This window comes from Pteropus vampyrus, unplaced genomic scaffold (assembly GCF_000151845.1).
Source record: "Pteropus vampyrus isolate Shadow unplaced genomic scaffold, Pvam_2.0 Scaffold11, whole genome shotgun sequence".
Lineage (NCBI taxonomy): Eukaryota > Metazoa > Chordata > Mammalia > Chiroptera > Pteropodidae > Pteropus > Pteropus vampyrus.
The window spans coordinates 14,079,411-14,098,711 of record NW_011888792.1 but is presented as its reverse complement, the minus strand read 5'-3'; the positions used below and the strand labels follow the sequence as shown (position 1 = coordinate 14,098,711).

Sequence of the window (19,301 nt, the reverse complement as noted above, 5' to 3'; positions counted from 1 at the left end):
GAGGTTTTCTTTAGATGACCAGAGGGGCATGGCAGATGGTATTAACATGGGAATTCCTTACAGAGGTATGAACTTGAAATGTTGTATTGAAAGTAAGAAATATGGCACAATTCAGCAGAGGGTCAGACACATGAACTTCAAAATGTGGGAAATAATGTGAAAATACCTGAAGGTGAGAATTGTTGAGTCATGTATTAAAATAGAAAACTGGTTTCCTAAACTTATCTGGGAGTATGGTAGAAGATAAAGACTTTGGGGGAAAAGAGAACACATTAGCAAAAGATCTTAAAGTTACAGCTGCAAAGCAAAGGTTGTAGAAGTGATTGAGACATAAACGTTTTTCATTTTGTTAGTTAAGTCTGCATTTCTCAGACCTTCCAACCATTTCTCCCTAAGAATATTGAAAAATTTTCCTGATTTAAGTTCTGAACAAATGATCAGTTTATACTGCTAATTTCCTAAGTATGGTACAGTCTTAGGCATTCCATAACCTTATTTGTGAGAAATCAATACTACATGATCGATACTGCAAACCAATTACCATGCTAAGGAGCCTCATATGTAGAAGTGTCAGGCATTTGCATACTGGGAAATAAATTATTGTGGCTTCTGAAATATGCTAGACTAGGTACCCTGACTGACCTTCTTACTAAAAATAACTAAAAATGTAGAATAAAGTGTATTTTAAAATGGTATTAATGCATCGATGTCCTGGAAAGTTAGTAAGGATCACTCATGGGTCAAAAATGAAGTGAACTCAGGAACCCTGAAGAGTAAGCAGAAGGCCGAAGACTGCGTTCATGTTGAGGGTATCAGAAGCGTCAGTTTTTATGCCCTTGAGACTGGAGAGTATCAGATGACAAAGCCTGGGCCGGCCCAAGTTGGGGAACATAATAAGAAACAAAATGCAGGTATAGCCTGTCTACAAAAGATTCATCTGAAACTAAAGCAAACAGAAAAATTCAAAGTAACAGGATACAAAAATTTATCAATAGATACTCATCAAAATAAACTAGTGGCATAGCTAAGTAAATATCCGAGGAAACTGCACTTTACCATGGAATATATTACTAGGTATAAGAGATTAACATTTGATACTGACAAGTACAGGATATAGAGCTAAGAAGAAAGTATATTAACACCCCCTTTCATAAAAATAATCTGGCATTATCGATTAAAATGTTGGATTATATATAATACACATATGCTTTAGCCCAGCAAACCTACTTCTTTCATAATCCCTTTCATCTTTTTCTTCTTTATGATTTGGAGATATGACTTGGATGAAATTAAGGTTTCAGGAAGCAGACAATATAATAGATGATTGATCTAAAGTCTGTAAATGTAAAAGTTATAAACCATTATGTATTAAAATGAAAAATAGTGACACATCGTCAAATGGAAGAAAGAAGGTCAATAATGAATATAGGTAAAGGAGTGTTACAGAATAAAACACGGAGCCGTTTTAAGCAACTTTGCATTTGGTAGACATTAACGTTCAAGCAGAAAACTAGCTCCTATGACTATTTGGAGGTCCCTCTTGCAGTTTGATAAATCCCTCTCCAACTCTAAACACAAAACAAAACAAAGCAAAACAAAAAACCCCAAGAACTTGCCCCAGAAAATCAGGATTTCTTGTAGTAGTTCCTCATCAGGCTTGGTTCTCTGCAACCTCAAATGGACCCAATGACACAGCAAGGAATAAAATGCAGAAGCATGTGCATGAGGCAGGACAAATTCCTGTCATGGTGATAAGCTCCCCCACGCAAAGCCTAAAAAGGAGCAAGCTACTAGTTCTAGGCCTCCCTAATATGAAAAGTTTCTCATTCTGAGAGGACTGTGGAAACCACAAAATTCTCCCAGGGGCTCTCTGAGGAATCAGGGAGGCCCAGAGAAGTTGTGTCTGCTCACTCCATCATCTATTGATGATCATGTATTTAACTTTTTTGCAACTTATTTGTTCATTTGGAGTAAAAGAAAGTAAAACTAACTTTAGTCAAGTCTTAGTGTTGGGGGTCTGGCATCCACTGTAAAGCTTTTGAAATACCTCATGTTTCTTTTTTTAAACTGTATTTCCTAAAACATTATTAGTACATTAATTTTCATGTTCATTTTTATTAAATAATAAAATTCTTCTTTCTGTATTCAATTTTTAAGAATCCAAAAAAGTACAAACGCATTTAAATAAGGAACTAAAAGGAAGAGAATTAAAAACTTGGAACTTTTTGGTAGATAAGGTACTGCACAAAAGAAAACTTTATTTATTTAGGAAAATATTGATGTTACAGTTCTGTCGAAACACACACATTTTACTACTTAATTTACATATTATCTTGGTGGGAAAAAAGTATTCTTTTTCAGTTTTCTTATGCTACAGTATGTATAATTCTAGAGTGATATCACTAAGTAGTTATACAAACTTTGATAGAACCCTGACCAGATCAAATCTAAAGCCAAAGATGCTTCAAAGATTCCAAGAAGTGATCTGAAAACAAACTTAACAAAATGTATGTTGGGCCATGGCCAATATTCATCCAAACCATATTCTGTCTCTGACTGAGAAAGGTCTATAGACCTTCATGATATCTCTCCAAAAGGGATGGATAACGTCCTCACGTCACCCCTGCTCCGACATCCCCACCTTCCCTTAACTACCAGATAAATCAGTCATTTGTGTATTGATTCAAATCTATCTAGAACTTAATTACACTTTCATACTGATTCATATGTGGGATTATGAATTTATTAAATTTACTACCTGTATTTAAATGTGTGTTTTCTTTATTCCAAATACCTCATTCAAACAATTAAGAGAAGCATCAAAAAAAGCATTTCAGAGATCAAGAAGAAAGTATATTAACACCCCCTTTTCTCTTAAAGTATGAAGAAATGCTAAAACTGGGTAACAAAATGTATACATTAAAATATTTATATTAAACCCTGATGTAACCCAAAATATCCCAATATAATCTAATTTTGCAACTCTCAAAAGATTTATTAAAAATGCAGCAGTGTGTGGATTAAAGTGTGGCATCCACCATAAAGCTTTTGAAATACCACACTAATAAGCACAATACATTTCCTGTACCTCCGTAACTGCAGATTTTATTTCATTTGGAGATGACCTCAAAAGGCTATCTTTGAGGCTCTTCATGAATGTGAGTCTCATGCCAAGAGGCCCTCCTGGTCTCCTTGATAAACCCTGACATATAGTTTTTAATAATCTGAGATTTGGTGACAAAGTGCCTGTTTTCCTAATTCTTATGCTTCATATTTAATTCAGATTTTCCATGAATGGTAATAATTAAACTATTCAGGCTGAGCTGAAGCAGGAGGGAGAGTGAGAAGATGGCAGAATGCAAATGAAAGCTTTTTTTTTTTTTTTTTTTTTAATGAATTGGCTATGTTTCCTTGGAGGTAAAACTGGCTGGGCAAACACCAAGATACTAAGCAAGGTTAAAAAGCAGCAACATAACAAAGGAATGGCATAATGTGAGACAATGCAGATAGTCTGTGTTGTGGCTAAACGACTATAGCTACATCTCTATGTCTACATCTGTATCTCCACATATCCCCATTATTCAGAAAGTTTACTTTTAAATAGGATCCCTAACTGGCCTTACCCCACTCCCAGCATCACACATAGGTCAACTAGAGACCACAGCTTAGAGCAGGCAGCTGCACTTGATGATTTCTTGAGGCTTCTTACTGGTTAGACAAAATATCTGTAAGGCTGACTTGAGCTTTGCCAATTTCATGCAGTGGTAGCCCACATCTGATGTGCTCTTTCTACCGACCATTTAAATCTTAATCTGTAGCCAAGTCCTCAGTGTGGGAAGATTCTTCTCCATCCATTTAATATTTTTGGTTATGGTTTCCAGAACAATTTGAAAAATATCTAAATGTGATCCTTGGGCCTTAAGAGATTCAAAGAACAGTTTCACCTGAAAAATAATTGAGAAAAGAATTACTGATGTGGTTCATAAAACAGTTTCTCTTCTAAAGGGTTCCAAAACAGCTTGCAAATTATACAAACACAGGTGCAAGCATTTCTCTGCCAACCTCTAAAAGGTTATTTTCTTCTTCTCCTCTATTTTTTTTTGCATAATTATTACTTTATCTTCAAATAATAAATAAAGTAAGACAGGAATAATAAATCTTTATCTTACAAAGTGAGCACACTATGGGTAAAGAATTTGTGGTTAAGCCTAGTCATAGAGCAAGTAGTGAGCCAGATTTGAGTTTTAGAATTGAATTTGTTTAAAGGGTAAAATCAAAGAAGATGAAAACATCTAGAATGCCTTAAAAAAGCAAGTAGAATTACCAATAACAGTAATTTTGTTAAAAACCTTTATGAACTGAACTTCAGCATAACTCATGATGCTACAATATGAACAAAATAACACAAAAGGACCATCTCTCAAGGGTAATTTTCATTTTGAATGCTATGAACATGTATTTTAAGAATAGTCTAGTCCTTTGCCTTCTGTTTACTTGCTATGTGACATTGGACAAACAATTTATTTTCTTTTAATAAAATGAAAACTTCAAACGAGATCACATCTATTTCTCTTTCGATTCTGCCGCTTGAACATTTATTCTCTAATTGTTATCACTAGAGGGTCACAAACCTCTTGTAACTCATCCTTGGAAGAAAAATGAGATGTTGTGCCGGAAATGATGATTCTCATGGCAAATGAGTCCAAGTCAAATCTGAAAATGAAAAAGATTTAAAAATAGGAAGACTGGCCTTATGTTTTTATTATATCATATATTTTAAAAATATGTAACATTAATTATATGATAAGCTTGTGCATTATAATAGATAGTATTAATTACCATAAAATAACTCATATTCATCTAGTAAAATCTCAAAGCTATGAAACTGATGAAATTTGACCATAAGATAAAAAAGTAGATAAAGCTCTTTTAGGAAATATGACTACTTTATTCAGCAATGTTTATATTTAAATTTATGTTTATGTTTAAAGCAGTATTCTCCACATTTGTTTGATTATGTACCCCACTAGTAAGATATTTTGATCAATAACTTCCCCAAATACATTTTTATTTATAAATTATATATGTATTATATTATAGGTAAAAAAGAAAATTTAAATAGCATAACACAAGAAATAATATAGGTGATAATGTTTTCTTTTTATACTCGAATGTATTGTCACACACTTCTCCATCCCACTGTGTTTAAGCATTGTATTTATAGGGCCATGTTACTTGGTTAAACTCTCATTCACAGCCACAGACTGCATTCTTCACCTCAGAGTCTTATAATAGAGACTTTGTGCCATAGGTCAGAGGGATTCATTTTGAAAAGCAGAACACAGATACATCTAAGAAATGGTTCCAAGTCTAGGCTATGCACATGGTCAGGTAGGAGGATAATTTCCAGTTACAAGGGAAATCTAAAGCATTGCAGAAAAAGTCTGATCATTTAAGAAGCGAACTAACAGTCAAGCAAACAATCAAACCAATGGTTTCAGTAGGGTCTTTAAGGAAACACATTAAAAAAAAAAGCAGCAGTTTCGCATTGTTAGATCTCATGTGGGAGCCAACCCCTTGAAAGTCTTGGTGCTTTTTGATTACACAAAGCTGTCTGCGAGGACTTTGAGTTCTTTATGGCTAAGAAATGAAAGAAAGGAGGAACTGTGATGACTGACATCAGAGATGCTAACTGACATTAAACAGTAAACTGCACAGTTCTCTCATTCAGGTTATTTTCCATATAGTAGTAGTTCATAAGTGACATTTTAGATTTAGTTGAGGGAATTACTGAGCATCTTAACAGGGAGAGAAAGCAATGCCATCCTGTATATTCCAATGAAATCTAATTTTTATCGGTTCTTTCTGAGGAAATTTTAGGCCCAGGAGTGTACTAGCATGAGCTCCAGTTTTTCCAAAAGTTGAAACTTCACAACAGACTCAGAACCAATCCAGTTCTGGAGAAGAGCTCCCAAAACACTTCTGATGGGAATTCCTTCAGCTGCTCTAAGCACCCCACTATGCCATCTCCACAGGATAACTGGGGGTGGGAATTAGCTCTCATCAAAGTTCCTAAAGTTTCCTCCCCAGAACAAAACTGCATTAATAAAGCAAGCCAAATATGTTTGATCAGTATATGTGGGTTCGTTGAATTCCCCTGGGCTTGTGAGAGAGCCAGAAGTGAGGGGGATGGAACTGATGACTGGATTTAACTTAACTAGTACTTGCTTCCAGCAACTCTTTTCCTGGGCTGAATGAGAAATCTGCTTCCCATCCTCTTCTTCTTATTCCTCTCCCTTACACTTAGACTGAGTAACTTGTGCTAATGAGTTTTAAAATCGACAGACTTTGTTGCAACATTTGGGTGAAATGGTATTTATACGCTTTGGGGGACACTTGATTACGACTGGTTTTAGGCAACTGAGACAGCTGGGTGGAAGAACACACATTGGACATAAGTGAATACCAACTTTTTAAGGAGGTGGGTCCAGTTTTCTCTTACAAAATTCCAGGCCAGTTGCTGCCCCTGTGGATTTCTGGCAATTGCATGAAGAAGGGCTGCCAAGTCCTGTGTCTTGATAACCTTTCCTTCCATTCCTAGTTCAATTAATCTGAAGAAATAAAAACCACATGATTTTTCATGGCATGTGTTATGTAATGAAGGCAACTCAGGCTACCAATATATTAAAAGAATAGAAGAGGAAGAGGTATGATAAAAGTATAATTTACCAAAAACAGTAATAAATTCTCTCCTGGCTAACATTTTGAATGTTCTAGTTAAACTTTTACCTTTTTTAGCAGTAATTTTATTCACTTATTATTTTAAAGAACTTTGATAAGATTACACAGCCTCTTACACACGAGAATGTATTTTTACAATAATTTTCCTCCAAGCTTCTGAAAAATGAAGCTTAGCCATTTGTTTACTATCAATCACATGATTAAGAACTAAGAAATATCTGTTTTCACTATGTGTATTTTGCCGACATATGTATTTTTTGGCAGTAGAGTAGATGCAATTCAAATTCTGATTCAATTATATGCCTTTGTAATTGGTGGCTAAAATTTTAGTGATTTCACTGAATTTGTGTCAGTTTACTTTTAACAATTAAATTAATGCACTCACTTCATTAACTTTTCCTGATGTTTGCTCGTTGACAATGCATACAGAATTTTGTTTTTCTCAGCACCTGACATTGACAGCTCATATTGCTCTAAAAGGTAATTCCATCCTGCTGTTGTCTGAGCACCCACGGAATACACAATCTTTAAAACATCTGTTGGGAGACTGTGATATTAAGCACAAAAGGAAAGAAAAAAGTTATGTGAAAGAAGAAACTCTCTTATTTTTTATTACAATTTTAAGTTGCTATAACCGAATCACACCTGACCAATTTCCACTACCTAGCATATTAAACCTTTTTTCTGCCAAACTTTTATAAAATTATTTTATGGAATTTTCCTTTGTAAATTATTTGTGTTTTGTTCCTACTGATGATAAAATGTTAGCAAGGAGAATAATCATAAAATTTTAACCTACTCAGAGATGAATATAGAAAGTTGATGGAATTAATAACTAAAAGAGATGATTTCTAAAATTTAAAAGCTCTGGTTTACCCAGGATTCTATCATTAAAAGCCTATATTGGTGCTGTATAATTTTTAAAAATGATTACTTGCTGCTTTCAAGTCACATTAAGAGTATATTCTAACAGGCTTGTCTGAAGTTCATCTGACTCTCTAGGTCTAGAGGATTGTAATTCAGCACAACTGATTAGCATTCAGTCATTTTACAATTCTGTAAAAGTTGTCAGATGCAATAACATTATTTTCTGTCCACCTAAAGAAAATACCACAATATTTGTTTTTTATTGTCCTATGGGATATTAACTAGTTTCGATTCTAATTTGTCCTATTCCTTTTAATTCTAAATATCATTAGATCAATAATAACTGATATTCATATTGATGGTGTGGAAAAACAACACAGAAAAATGGGGATGGGGCAGGAAAGTTGCAGTTGTTGTGCATTGATCATATGGTAGGGATTGTACTAGTCTATATACATTTTATCTGTCAAAGCTGCCCAGTGAGATAAGTGCTATCCTAATTTTTAAAAAGTGGAAACAAAGCTCAGAAAGGTTAAGTAACATGCTCTGAGGTGATATAAGTAGCCATTTTGGAGACAGGATTTAAACCTGTGATTCCAATGTTTGCACTATTTCCACTACACATACTATATGTACTTAAATATTCCAAGTTCCATTTGAATAATAAAGCAAAGATTAAGCAATTAAATTATAATCCACATTGTTTAGATTTAGTGTGTTTTACTGCATAAATTTATAAAAATTGGTAATGAATATATTTTAAGTTCCTTATAGGTAGGACACATAGTTGTTTCGTTCACTGCTTTATCGTTAGCACTCACAGCAGTGCCTGGCACATAGGCGCCATGAAAAGAATTATATTTTGAATTCATGAATGAATGAAGTAATCAATTAATCTATGTAAGGAAATTCTTCATTAAGATTAATACTAATGATCCTGAAATTTCGTCGCCGCCCCCTACAATATTTAATTATGTATTTTTGATTACAAGCATAAATGAGCTTTATGCAGAATATTTTCACAGCCATAGTATCTTATTCAACATGTCAAACCATCATATTTGTTGTGCATAAGATCATCCCTCTTGTAACCAGCATAAAGACAGAATAGTAGTCTATTGTGTTATGAAGCAGCAGGATGTTTACATTTTAGCCTTACTCATATAACGCATTCAAACATGAACAAAAGAAGAGAAAAATAGAGCTAAAAGATATTTTTTCTAAAAGTGATTTTAGGCTTAAATCCCAAAGAGCAGAAAAGTCCAAAAAGAAAAAGAAATGGGAATTGCTTTTTTTAAAGGAAGAATTCAAGAAAAGATTTCAAAAAACTCACTGATATTTAGTTATGTGGAGAGAAATTATGACAGCATATCATAGAGATTTTGCACAGGAAAACTTGATACCATTTCATTACATGGTGCTAAAGTAGTTAATTTTTTTCTTCAATTTGAAAAAATAAATGTTCCCGAACTTACGTACAGATTTGATTTCTCAAAACATTTAACTCTAGAGTCAGAGTTTTAACAATAACAATATAAAATCATGTGTTGGACAGAAATTAAGGCTTACTTTGAAATGATTGTGCCTGTGGGTTGTAGCCGCTAAACCGAACTGCAACATAATCCATTTGACCACTGAGCATCTTTCTGATTATACTAACCACAGAATCACTTTTGCCACCATGTACATCCTTTAAATGGCCCAGATCATCAGTTTCCCATCAAAGTTGTAACTTGGGGCCAAGGCTTTGCCTGTGGTATTGTTTAATGAGGAAGTAAACACATTTTTTAAAAAGGCACTAGTGTTTTAATCATACGTACATTTTACACCACTTTTTATTTTTAAAAGATACCACTTTTGGAGATGGGTGCCCTCTACTTCAACCCCTGGCTATCTTTCTGTTACCATGTCAATGTTTATTTAACTCTCCCCTATAGGGGCTTAAACTTCACTTCTCACAAAATCTATTGAGCACTTACTATGCAAGAGCATGAAACAAGGTATGCAATTCCCAGCGTTTTTTTCTATCCTCTCTAAAAGGTTTCACCTCTAATGTCCTGCGTGATCAAAACTTTTACATTAAAGTGAAAGGAATGAAGAATAGGACAGAAGTCTAGATCTACTTTAATTTTCCGCTGGATTCCGTCCACTGAGAGAAGAGTTCAGTTGCCTTCTGGATACAAGGAGCATGGTTCAGGTGACAGGTCAGCTTCAAGAGGGCTGAGCGGAGCATCTTGTCCTGAATAGAGCCCTCGTCACTCCAGCTTTGCGTGTCAATCACTGGCTTAAAATATCGGAGAAGGTAATGCTGCAGAAAGCACAAGGTGGTTTACAGAGAGGCTAAATTTAGTTCTTAACACAGTCTTTACTTACCCAGCCAAAGGCTCAACTCCAAACTATCTGTATGAACCTTTTCCAAAACACAGAACTACTTATCATTATATGTCTTCTCTGTTTCTGGCCCCAACTCACCATGTTTAAAAAACAGAGTTAGTTTCTTCATTAAAAATATAATTTAGTTTCCTGAGAGGGGCTATTGATTGATGTAAGATAAAATCACCTTAGAAGAAATGTTTCACTCATGATCCTGGTGGGGCTCTTAGGGTGATGATGACAAGAAACAAGGAGTGTCCAGCCATTAGGTACTGCAGTGTTAACTATGCCATCAGTCAGTCTCCTCAGCTTCTCAAATATTTAATCCTGAGAGTCCCATGCAAAACAGATCAAATCTCACCAATTCTCCAGACTCTGTATTTATTTAATGAATTTTCTGAAAGTAACACAAACCTTGAGGTTTTCAGTGACATCTGAAATATTCCTTCTCTCCATCATGTAGTAAAACGATTCTAAGTACTCCAGACCTTTGAGAAGTACAAGGATGCTTGTTTCATGTTGGAGATAGTGAGTCAGGTCGAGGGCTTTGTCTAGGGTCAGCCTTCTTGCACTGAGGTATAAAACAAATGTTGATGGTTTGTGCATATCTTAGAGTTTTAATATTCTCAATGTTAACTATGATATAGAGAACAATGATAGAAGTTCATTATAGCTAGACCATTTGGTTTAAATACTAGCTCTACCACTTACTAGCTGTGTGACCTTGAACAAATTACCTAATCTCTCCGGGCCTTACTTGCCTCCCCCTATACAATGGAGAGAATAATAGTATCTTCTTCTATTGTAAGGATTAAATAAGATAACATATGTAAATCACTGAGAATAATGCCTATCACACAGCAAGAGCTTTAGAAATAAAATAAATATTAGCTAATATTAAGTACCAAATAATATCAAAGTATTCATCTATTATGCCATTCTCTAATTGTTTAATTTGTGATTTTGAATTCTTCCTCTAAGTGAAGGACAGATGCCAGGTCTTTTCTTTTTCTGATGTCTCTCCTAGAGCCTAACAGAGAAGCAGTCATTACTGTGAGTGAGACAAAAGAAGTATTTCCATCTTTTCTTTTTAGAATCTACTTATTACATTTTCTTGTAATAAGAAAAACAACAAAACTATTATTGTGATTACCAAAATGTTTGGGTCTCTTCTTTAGAGGAAATAAACCATTGTAAATGTCACTTTTGTAAAGCGATTTCTGAGAGGATCTGTGTCCCCACATGATCTATAAACCTTTCTGTAAACCAACATCTGACTCCCAGATTGAGCATAACAGTTCGAGATGGAAACAGATTCCAGAACAAAGGATGTGGCCACTGAATTTTTTATTAACATAATTCCTTACCTCCTTTGGGTTTAAAAATTTATAATTCTTATCTAAAAAGAGGGAACTGAAACTAGAAGTGAAATTTAAAAGAACCAACTTTTGTTGTGACTTTTCTAAATCACAATGACATACTGCTTTAAACAGACTTAGGGAAAAATTTTGTCTGAAGGCAGAGGGTTGGACTATATGCTGTATTGAGTCTATGATCTGCTTTATTTTTTAGAATACAAATCCACAAAATATCACTATTCCGTCTTACATGTGTAAGTATCATAATATGCAGTGTGGTTAAAGCCCTAGAGGATCAACAACAAGAAGAAATTGGGTATTATTCTATGGTCACAATTTTAAAAAGAATTTTTAACACATAAAAATTACTTAATGTTAATCCTGTTTTTGTTTTTTGGCCTAGACTAATTCATTTGTTAATAAAACAAATGTCATTATTAGAAACTTTTATATTTGCCTACTTTAAAATTGTTTAATCTTAATATTCATTTTAAAGGAATTCTTTTCCTTTTTATGCAGTTACTAATTATTTAATAAAAATCCAACTTCTCGCCAACTGCCCACTGCTTCAGTCAATTCAAAGTGTTATCTGAATGGTTGTTTACCTTAAAGATTAAACACATATATATATAAGCACAGTTCAGCCAAACAGGAAAAATCTGTATCTACTTATTTGTTTACAGTTTAAGCTAACTGATGGTACCTTTATGAAATAAAACTATATTCCTATGGAACCAATTTGGGGCTTATTTTTAAGGCATGAAACTAAAAGAAACAAATAGTTTTTCTGTAAGGATATTAAAGTTGTCTTTTTAGTTTGACTCGACTCAGATGAGATCAAAGTCTTAAATTATATTTAGTAAGTATGAAAATCCAATTAAAATAAATATCCATTCCTGGGTCAAATTTTGTCTCCATGCTAAATGTAATCACTGAATACCTCATTTAACTCTTAAGTAGATTTTTCATGAAGCAGAGAAAGAGGATATATACATTACTGAGAGTTTAGCAAGTAAAAATATTTAGACTGGTTATGAGAGTTTTAAATTGTTTTATTATACAATTACTTTTATTATAAAAGTAATATAAACAAATTACAAAATAATTAAAAGAGGAGGAAAATACTCATAACTCAGTACCCTACACATTCACTAATAGCACTTTAGAATATTCCTTTTTTTTGCATGCTTAACTTTTTTCCTGTGTAGCAAACATAATATACAAACATTATTTCAAATGCACTTTTTAACTACATTATTTGTAGTTAAATAAGTGTAGTTAAATATGTTATCACTTCCTCTCCCTACACATCATCTTTAAAACTATTTATATTAGATAATACTAATAATGCTAACTGCTGATATTTATTGAGCAGGTACTATGCTAAGTGCTTTATCTGCCTTATCTTATGCAACCCTAGAACAAACCTATGTGATAGACATTATTATTTAAAACTGGAATTTTAAAGACTGGAAAAGTTTTAAAGACTAGAAACTTTAGGCTTAAATGGTTAAATAACTTTCCCAAGGTCAAACAATAAATGAAGAGGTAGTACTCGAATTCATCTATTTTAAACCAAAATTTATACTCTTAATTAACTTCATTAACCAGTCCCTCTAGTGAAGAAAAGATCATTGTTTTTCCATTAATGTGTCAGTAACTGTAAGATTCCTTCTGCTAGTTAGGCTGCCCAGAATTTTGAAACAGAAAAAAAAGACTTTGCAACTACTTGAAAGATTGGCTTTCATTTGCTGAGTTATCAATATTCTTCATTCTTCCTAGTCTTAAATTTTTAATTTACCTTCTCTGCAATCTGCGAGTTCCTTCGTTGAGCAAATAAACCTTTAAGTAACAGTGGCCTGTTTCTTAGCTAGTCTATCATGCATCTACTCAGATGTAGCATGGTGTTTTTCTAATCCTATCTTCCAGTGTGCTATGATACCATGATGTGCCTGAGACCTGTGGGGCTGAGAATTAAACACTCAAACCTCTCTCTTCTCTAGATAGGAAATTCAGTTGTAGGGAGAAGCTTTGCCTGAGAGATGTTCTGCTGGTTACTTTGACTCAAGTTGACCTAAACAAGTATCTGAAAAGAAATAATATGTCACTCTGAATAAAGTGAGTACATTACAGTAATTCTCAGAATAGAAAAAGCTGATGAAACACAATACTCTACCTGATCCCATTTTTCCCCCATTGGTGATCTTGTGACCTGATTTATTCTACATATTATTCTGTTGATGATAAATGGGAAAGAAAAGAAAACACTTTGTCTTTCTAGGAAAGTCTAAAGAGGAATAAACATAAGCAGTAAATTCTTCCTTCATATCTCTAACAATTTCAAATTTATTTCTCCAATGTGAGCAAAGTAATGAAGGGATTATGTACTAGGCTAACGACTCACTTAAAATTCTAAAAGTCAAGACTGTATTTATAATTTTTTTTCGTTCAGCAGATTACATAGGCATTTGGTAAAACAGCAAGCTACTAGTATAAACAAATTTTAAATCTGAGGTAATAAGCTTAACTACCTAGATGTTCTACCCTAAGTGAGTAAAGCAAGCCACTCACATGTACTGTCTGAGAATTTAGTGCACGGGAGAGTGCAAGCCTGGCCTAAGGGGGATCTTCCCACTGCACCTTCCTCTATGGTTGCCCTGTGGGAATAAAGACTCACAGTTGCCAAATCTTCTTGTTTTTAAAGAGATTCCAGAAGTCAGAATTTTTATATAAAAATCTTTACATCTAAAAATGTTGGATTAAATTTTTAAACACTGCATGGGTCAAAATAACTCTATCAGTGAGTAGGCTTTGACCAAGTGGCCAGTATTTGACCTTCATTCAGACCCATATCATGTAAATGATCAAGACTGAATGTTTGATTTTGAAATCTAGGATATCTGGTTATGGATCAGTTATTTCCTATTAAGTCAGATGAAAGCTTACATTACCTTACTAGCTGAAATGCATCATGAATCAGACCTATTCTGTCCTTAGGTCTGAAAAGCGTGTGGTTCTGATTCAGCTGTGTAATGAGCTGGTCCCATCCATGACCCTCATAGTGAACGATGTAGTATCCATTTGAGTCCACATTGAATTTTACCCAACTGGTCTTTTCAGGTAAATCCAGTGTATCTAAGAGAATGAAATTGGCATAAGCATTTCATTATCAACATACACACCAAAAACATCTCCAAAACTGTTAGTTTCCATACCATTATTAACAAAAGAACGTATTTAATTTCAGAATTGAAACACCTGTTCAGCCAATTAGTTCATTACCTGTCTTTGATTTTAGAATATGTCTGTGAACCGCATTAGAGGAACTCGTGGAGTAGGTCAATGGGATGTGCCAAAGGTACCTATGTTAGAAAGTAAAGACTGTGATAGGTTAAATGAATGGCCATTTCAATTTTCACATTGTAAGACTCAGACAAATTGCAAAAGGCACCTAATCACCCATCCTTTATGTTATCAATGGCCTTATAAATTTTATAGGCCAAGACTAGTAGATCCTTGGGTATGCAAAAATTCTTCCATGATGATTATGAAGGTACAGCAATACATACCTAGTTGAACTCTATCATAACTACCTGTGCCATTCGTTGTCTAAATCTCATATCACAATAATTTTTGTTGACTGTTTTCTTTAGGAGAAAGAAATTCAATCTTCCTTTCACATTTCCAAACACTCTGACAGCCTGATACTAATTCAAATAACTGAATGAAAGCTATAGAAAAAAAAGCCTAACAGGTATAGATCTTATTCTAGTATGGTTTTTTTTGTTCAACAAAGCTACCCACATCCAACTGCTCAGCTGTTAAATGACTGTGAGTAAGTGGTCAACAATGCTAAGTCCAGGATTTGCAGGTCAGCCCAGTCCAGAGAGCAAAGAAGCAGAATGGACTGGAGCAAAAGGCCTCAGTTACTTCTCATTGGCCCTATTATGGTAAACATCAGAAATTAGCTATTTTTTCTAACTTCCTAGCACCTTCTAGAATTTATTTCCTATACCACATCAAGCCATAATAGCTATAGTAATCCTGCACATGTAAAACCATATGCTTGAAAATACCAACGGGTGTAAAAAGGAAAGAAGAGTAATGGAAGATATTCCCATGAGTTCTCAAAAAATGTAAAAGAATGAAAGAAACAATGTAAACAGACTCCATCTAGTAAAGGATGAGAAAAGATCATCTACCTGCTAACTCACAGAATACAGATAATTAACAAAGCAATTGAAATACTTATACAAAAAGGTAAAAATAGACAATAGATATTGCCAAAACTTAATGGATTGAGATTCTCGGGTAGATTTTGGCTTTAGAAGGAAGGAGATTTTTCCAGATAAACATATCTGGGAATTTAAAAAAAGGGTGAGTAGTATTTCATTAGTTTGGATAGGCATGAATCAGGAAGTAATCATTTTATAATAGTACTCTAAAAGCTGCCTTAAATAGAGGAAAATGTAGATCGTTATAGATCTGGGCCACCATTATTCTGGGCCACCCACACTATCGAACTCTCTCATGACATTTTGATAAGTTACAAAACTGTGAGTCCTGTTTTCCCAATAATGAATCAAACGTTACATTTTCCAGGCATTGTTGCCAAGCTACAAATTGTCTAAGTTCTCTGAGGTTCAAGCTTCAGGACATACGAAAAATTGGCAAGATGTACCTCACCTACGGAAGTGGCATGAGAGCTGCTGTTCGATTGGAAATAGGTAACTGATGAAAAAGAGAAAACATCCTCTTTCTATGTGTATATTTTATGTGTTAAAGACCTTGAATTTGCTTCTGATTCTCAGAAAAATTCTAGACTTGTTATTAGACACCTAGATCCTTAGAAAAAGGAAATAATAATCATAAGAACCAGTACAGATTCACTTGGATTATTTCATTTGAAATTAACCTAATTCAAAAAAAAAGAAAAAGAAAAAAGAAAAAAGAAATTAACCTAATTCATCTTATTAATAGGGCTAAAAAAACAGAGAAATGTAAATAGTGTTATGTTTCTTGATTTCAGTAAAGCCTCTAATTTTCCTCAGGATAGGCTCATGAACAAGGCAACAGTGTGGTTAATTGGATTTGCTTTTATTATTACTGAGAACATCACGTTTTAAGACATTACATTTATAGTCTATTACTGAAAAACAAAAGGCAACAGGAGGTCTTAGAATCCAATTTATCGCATAGAGAATATCTTTTTTCTTTTGATAATATGTACAGCTGTCATAACACTTCCTAGGTATAGGCCAGTTACACAATTTATTAGAGTCTAGAAATCTAGTATTGAGAAGAGTCTGGGGACAGCATAATAGAAATAGAACCAACCACCCTCTGCATCAGAACCAAGGTTCTAAAAGTTGCTGCAGAATTACTAAGAACGCAGCCGTGGAGCAACGCTGTCTGGATCACCTGAAGCTCTTGAAACCTATTACCAAGGTTTCATCTAGATGTGTTAATGAGCATAGCAATTCATGAAATGAAAAAAAAGGCATCTTTGCAGTGATACACAGGAAATACATAAAAGTTACTTCATGAATTACCATGCTCCTTATCTTGTCTAGATGAAGTTAATATTTATATATATATTTAAAGTTTGCTGGTTTAGGCTTTGATTCCTGTATAGAGAAATAGCAACCCACAGTTGCCAGAGAAGCGGAAAGAAAGCTAATGCAGTAACAAGCAAACCGAGATGAGGTAAACTACAGCAACAGAAGAAAAGCAGCCACCTTTCCTGCAGGGCCCTCCAGCCAGGGTCCTCTTTGAACACCCCGCTCAGGAAGCGCTCCTGTCGTAGTCTGAGTGAACGCCCCTCTTGGCTAACCACTACCAGGGGGATTCCTTTCTGCAGAGTCCACGTAGTCATCATCTCTTTGACCTCCACATTTTCCCCTGGAAAGGTGAGCTAAAATGACAAGTGACTGTGGTTAACTCGAGGCAGAGGAGAGAAAACAAAGGGATGTGACACACTTAGATCTCCTGGGATGCCAGAAACAAGGCAGGGGGCGGAGGAAGGGTGGATGCAGGCTGGACCCTCCAGCCTGCTCTCTTTCAAAACAAAGAGAAAAAAAATTCCTCTCCATTTTAATAATGGTGAAATCCAGGAGGGTGACTGAGGAGAGAAATGTCTGTCTTTAGAGAGAGCTTTAAATATTCCAAGAGAACAATATTGTATCGATAGAGATATTTCGAAAGAACAAAACCTCTAGCTTCCTAGCTTCTAGTATGAATTTCTGATCGCTGGATGATGCTGAATTTTCCTTTAGAAATCATAATTTATGCGATTACTGATACTCTTTAAAAAAAGAGTTTTGTTTTTTTTTCTTGATGACCTTCTTTTATCTCTCCTAAAGTGCTAAAAAAAACTTCACAGAAGTAAACAAAAAGGCAGAGCTTGAAGAAAGCCATTTACTCTATTTCCAAAACTAACAACATATTTTGTTTGACATTTTTCAGAGCCTAGAGGATGCCAATGCAGCAGTAATCACTCAGGGGAATTTGGCACTGAAATATTTTTAGTTAGCAGCGGGCTTTGTGGAAAAGCTGAATTATAACAAAAATATAGTAGTAACAGCAGCAGCATCCCCCTAAATGGCCAAACATTCCTCCTTTAGTCAACATTGTTTCAAAGAAAATTGTGGAGTCTCTCTTCCTCTCCAGCAATTTAAAAGGACAGCTGGGCTACTCTACACACTTGGGTCAGGTGATGGGCCAGATCTCTTCTACTCTATAGGCCTCTTTATACTTACTGTGTTGCTTGTCGTCTTGGAATCAGAATAACAAAATCCACCAGATGTAAAATCACCTTCTAAACAACCCTATAAAACAAGAAAAAGAGTACTGCTATTTGGGCATTGATAGTTGGCTGAATGTGCATATTAGACATGAATACAGACATTTATTAGCATAGCTATATAAAAATTTAATTCATCTAGATGTGTTAATGAGCATAACAATTCATGAAATGAAAAAAAGGCATCTTTGCAGTGATACACAGGAAATACATAAAAGTTACTTCATGAATTACCATGCTCCTTATCTTGTCTAGATGAAGTTAATATTTATGTATATATTTAAAGTTTGCTAAAGAAGTTCAATATGGTAGAATAACTTTTAGGGATGAATCGATTTGTTTTATTTTCCTTTCATTTATTTTCTTTCCCCTGGGAAAGGTCCTACTTTATTATTTTATTGTGCATGTTACTCATGCCCCTGTGGGCAACTGTATCTAGTATTAACTTTCTCCTATCATATCATAAACTCCTTGACAGTGGGGGAAACACTTTTGCTTACCTAGCTATTCCCAATGACTATCACAGTAACATATAATGAATGAATAACAAATTTTGAATTCAGAATTGGCATGAGACCTAAGAAAATCACCAAGATGGCAATCAACACTTGAATAATCAGGAGTTAATGCTCTAAGGGGTACTATAGATGGAAAAAATGACATAGACACTGCCTAAGACATTCAAGTGCTATTAGATGACTTTATGGACATGAATTTCTTGATTTCCAAGTTGCTATTGACATGTATTGGAATTGACATATATGATACAATGCTGAGTAAGATATTTTCAGGAATTTATCATGTTCATACCAGTTTCATTTGGTATCAGAAGGGGGTCAACTAGAATTTAGGACCTTTAAGGGAAGGTTAGATAGGAGACTTTCCTGATAACTAGGAAGAAGCTATGATGTAATTGAAAGAATGAATACTGGATTTAGAGTTAGAAGACTCAAGTATTGACTCCATCACTCATGTAATATATGATTTTGAGCAAATCTCTCCTTTAGTATTATTTTTCCATCTGTAAAAATGAGGTAAGAATGCCTGCCTTACCTTCTTGGTGGTTATAAGCATGATGTGACAAACATTAACATAGGACTGTTCAACTTTTTTAGTTGGCCTAAAAAAATCCTCTTATTGTTGGCCAAATTTCTCCTTTA

At 34.4% G+C, this 19,301-nt stretch overlaps 1 protein-coding gene across 1 annotated transcript in view; it reads right to left on the bottom strand.

Moving 5' to 3' along the window:
• Positions 1–2,233: 2,233 nt before the first annotated feature.
• The window catches only part of LOC105304349 (endoplasmic reticulum aminopeptidase 2), a 36,742-nt gene continuing 19,674 nt past the window's right edge, over positions 2,234–19,301 (bottom strand). The window contains exons 9-18 of the mRNA XM_011378395.2: positions 18,098–18,166; positions 17,078–17,253; positions 14,622–14,701; positions 14,291–14,474; positions 10,396–10,552; positions 9,732–9,916; positions 7,127–7,288; positions 6,471–6,611; positions 4,632–4,713; positions 2,234–3,944 (exon numbers count right to left, since the gene is read on the bottom strand). Of these exons, the coding sequence (XP_011376697.1) occupies positions 3,801–3,944; positions 4,632–4,713; positions 6,471–6,611; positions 7,127–7,288; positions 9,732–9,916; positions 10,396–10,552; positions 14,291–14,474; positions 14,622–14,701; positions 17,078–17,253; positions 18,098–18,166 (1,380 nt within the window). The 3' untranslated portion in view covers positions 2,234–3,800. The remainder of the gene's footprint in view (positions 3,945–4,631; positions 4,714–6,470; positions 6,612–7,126; positions 7,289–9,731; positions 9,917–10,395; positions 10,553–14,290; positions 14,475–14,621; positions 14,702–17,077; positions 17,254–18,097; positions 18,167–19,301) is intronic.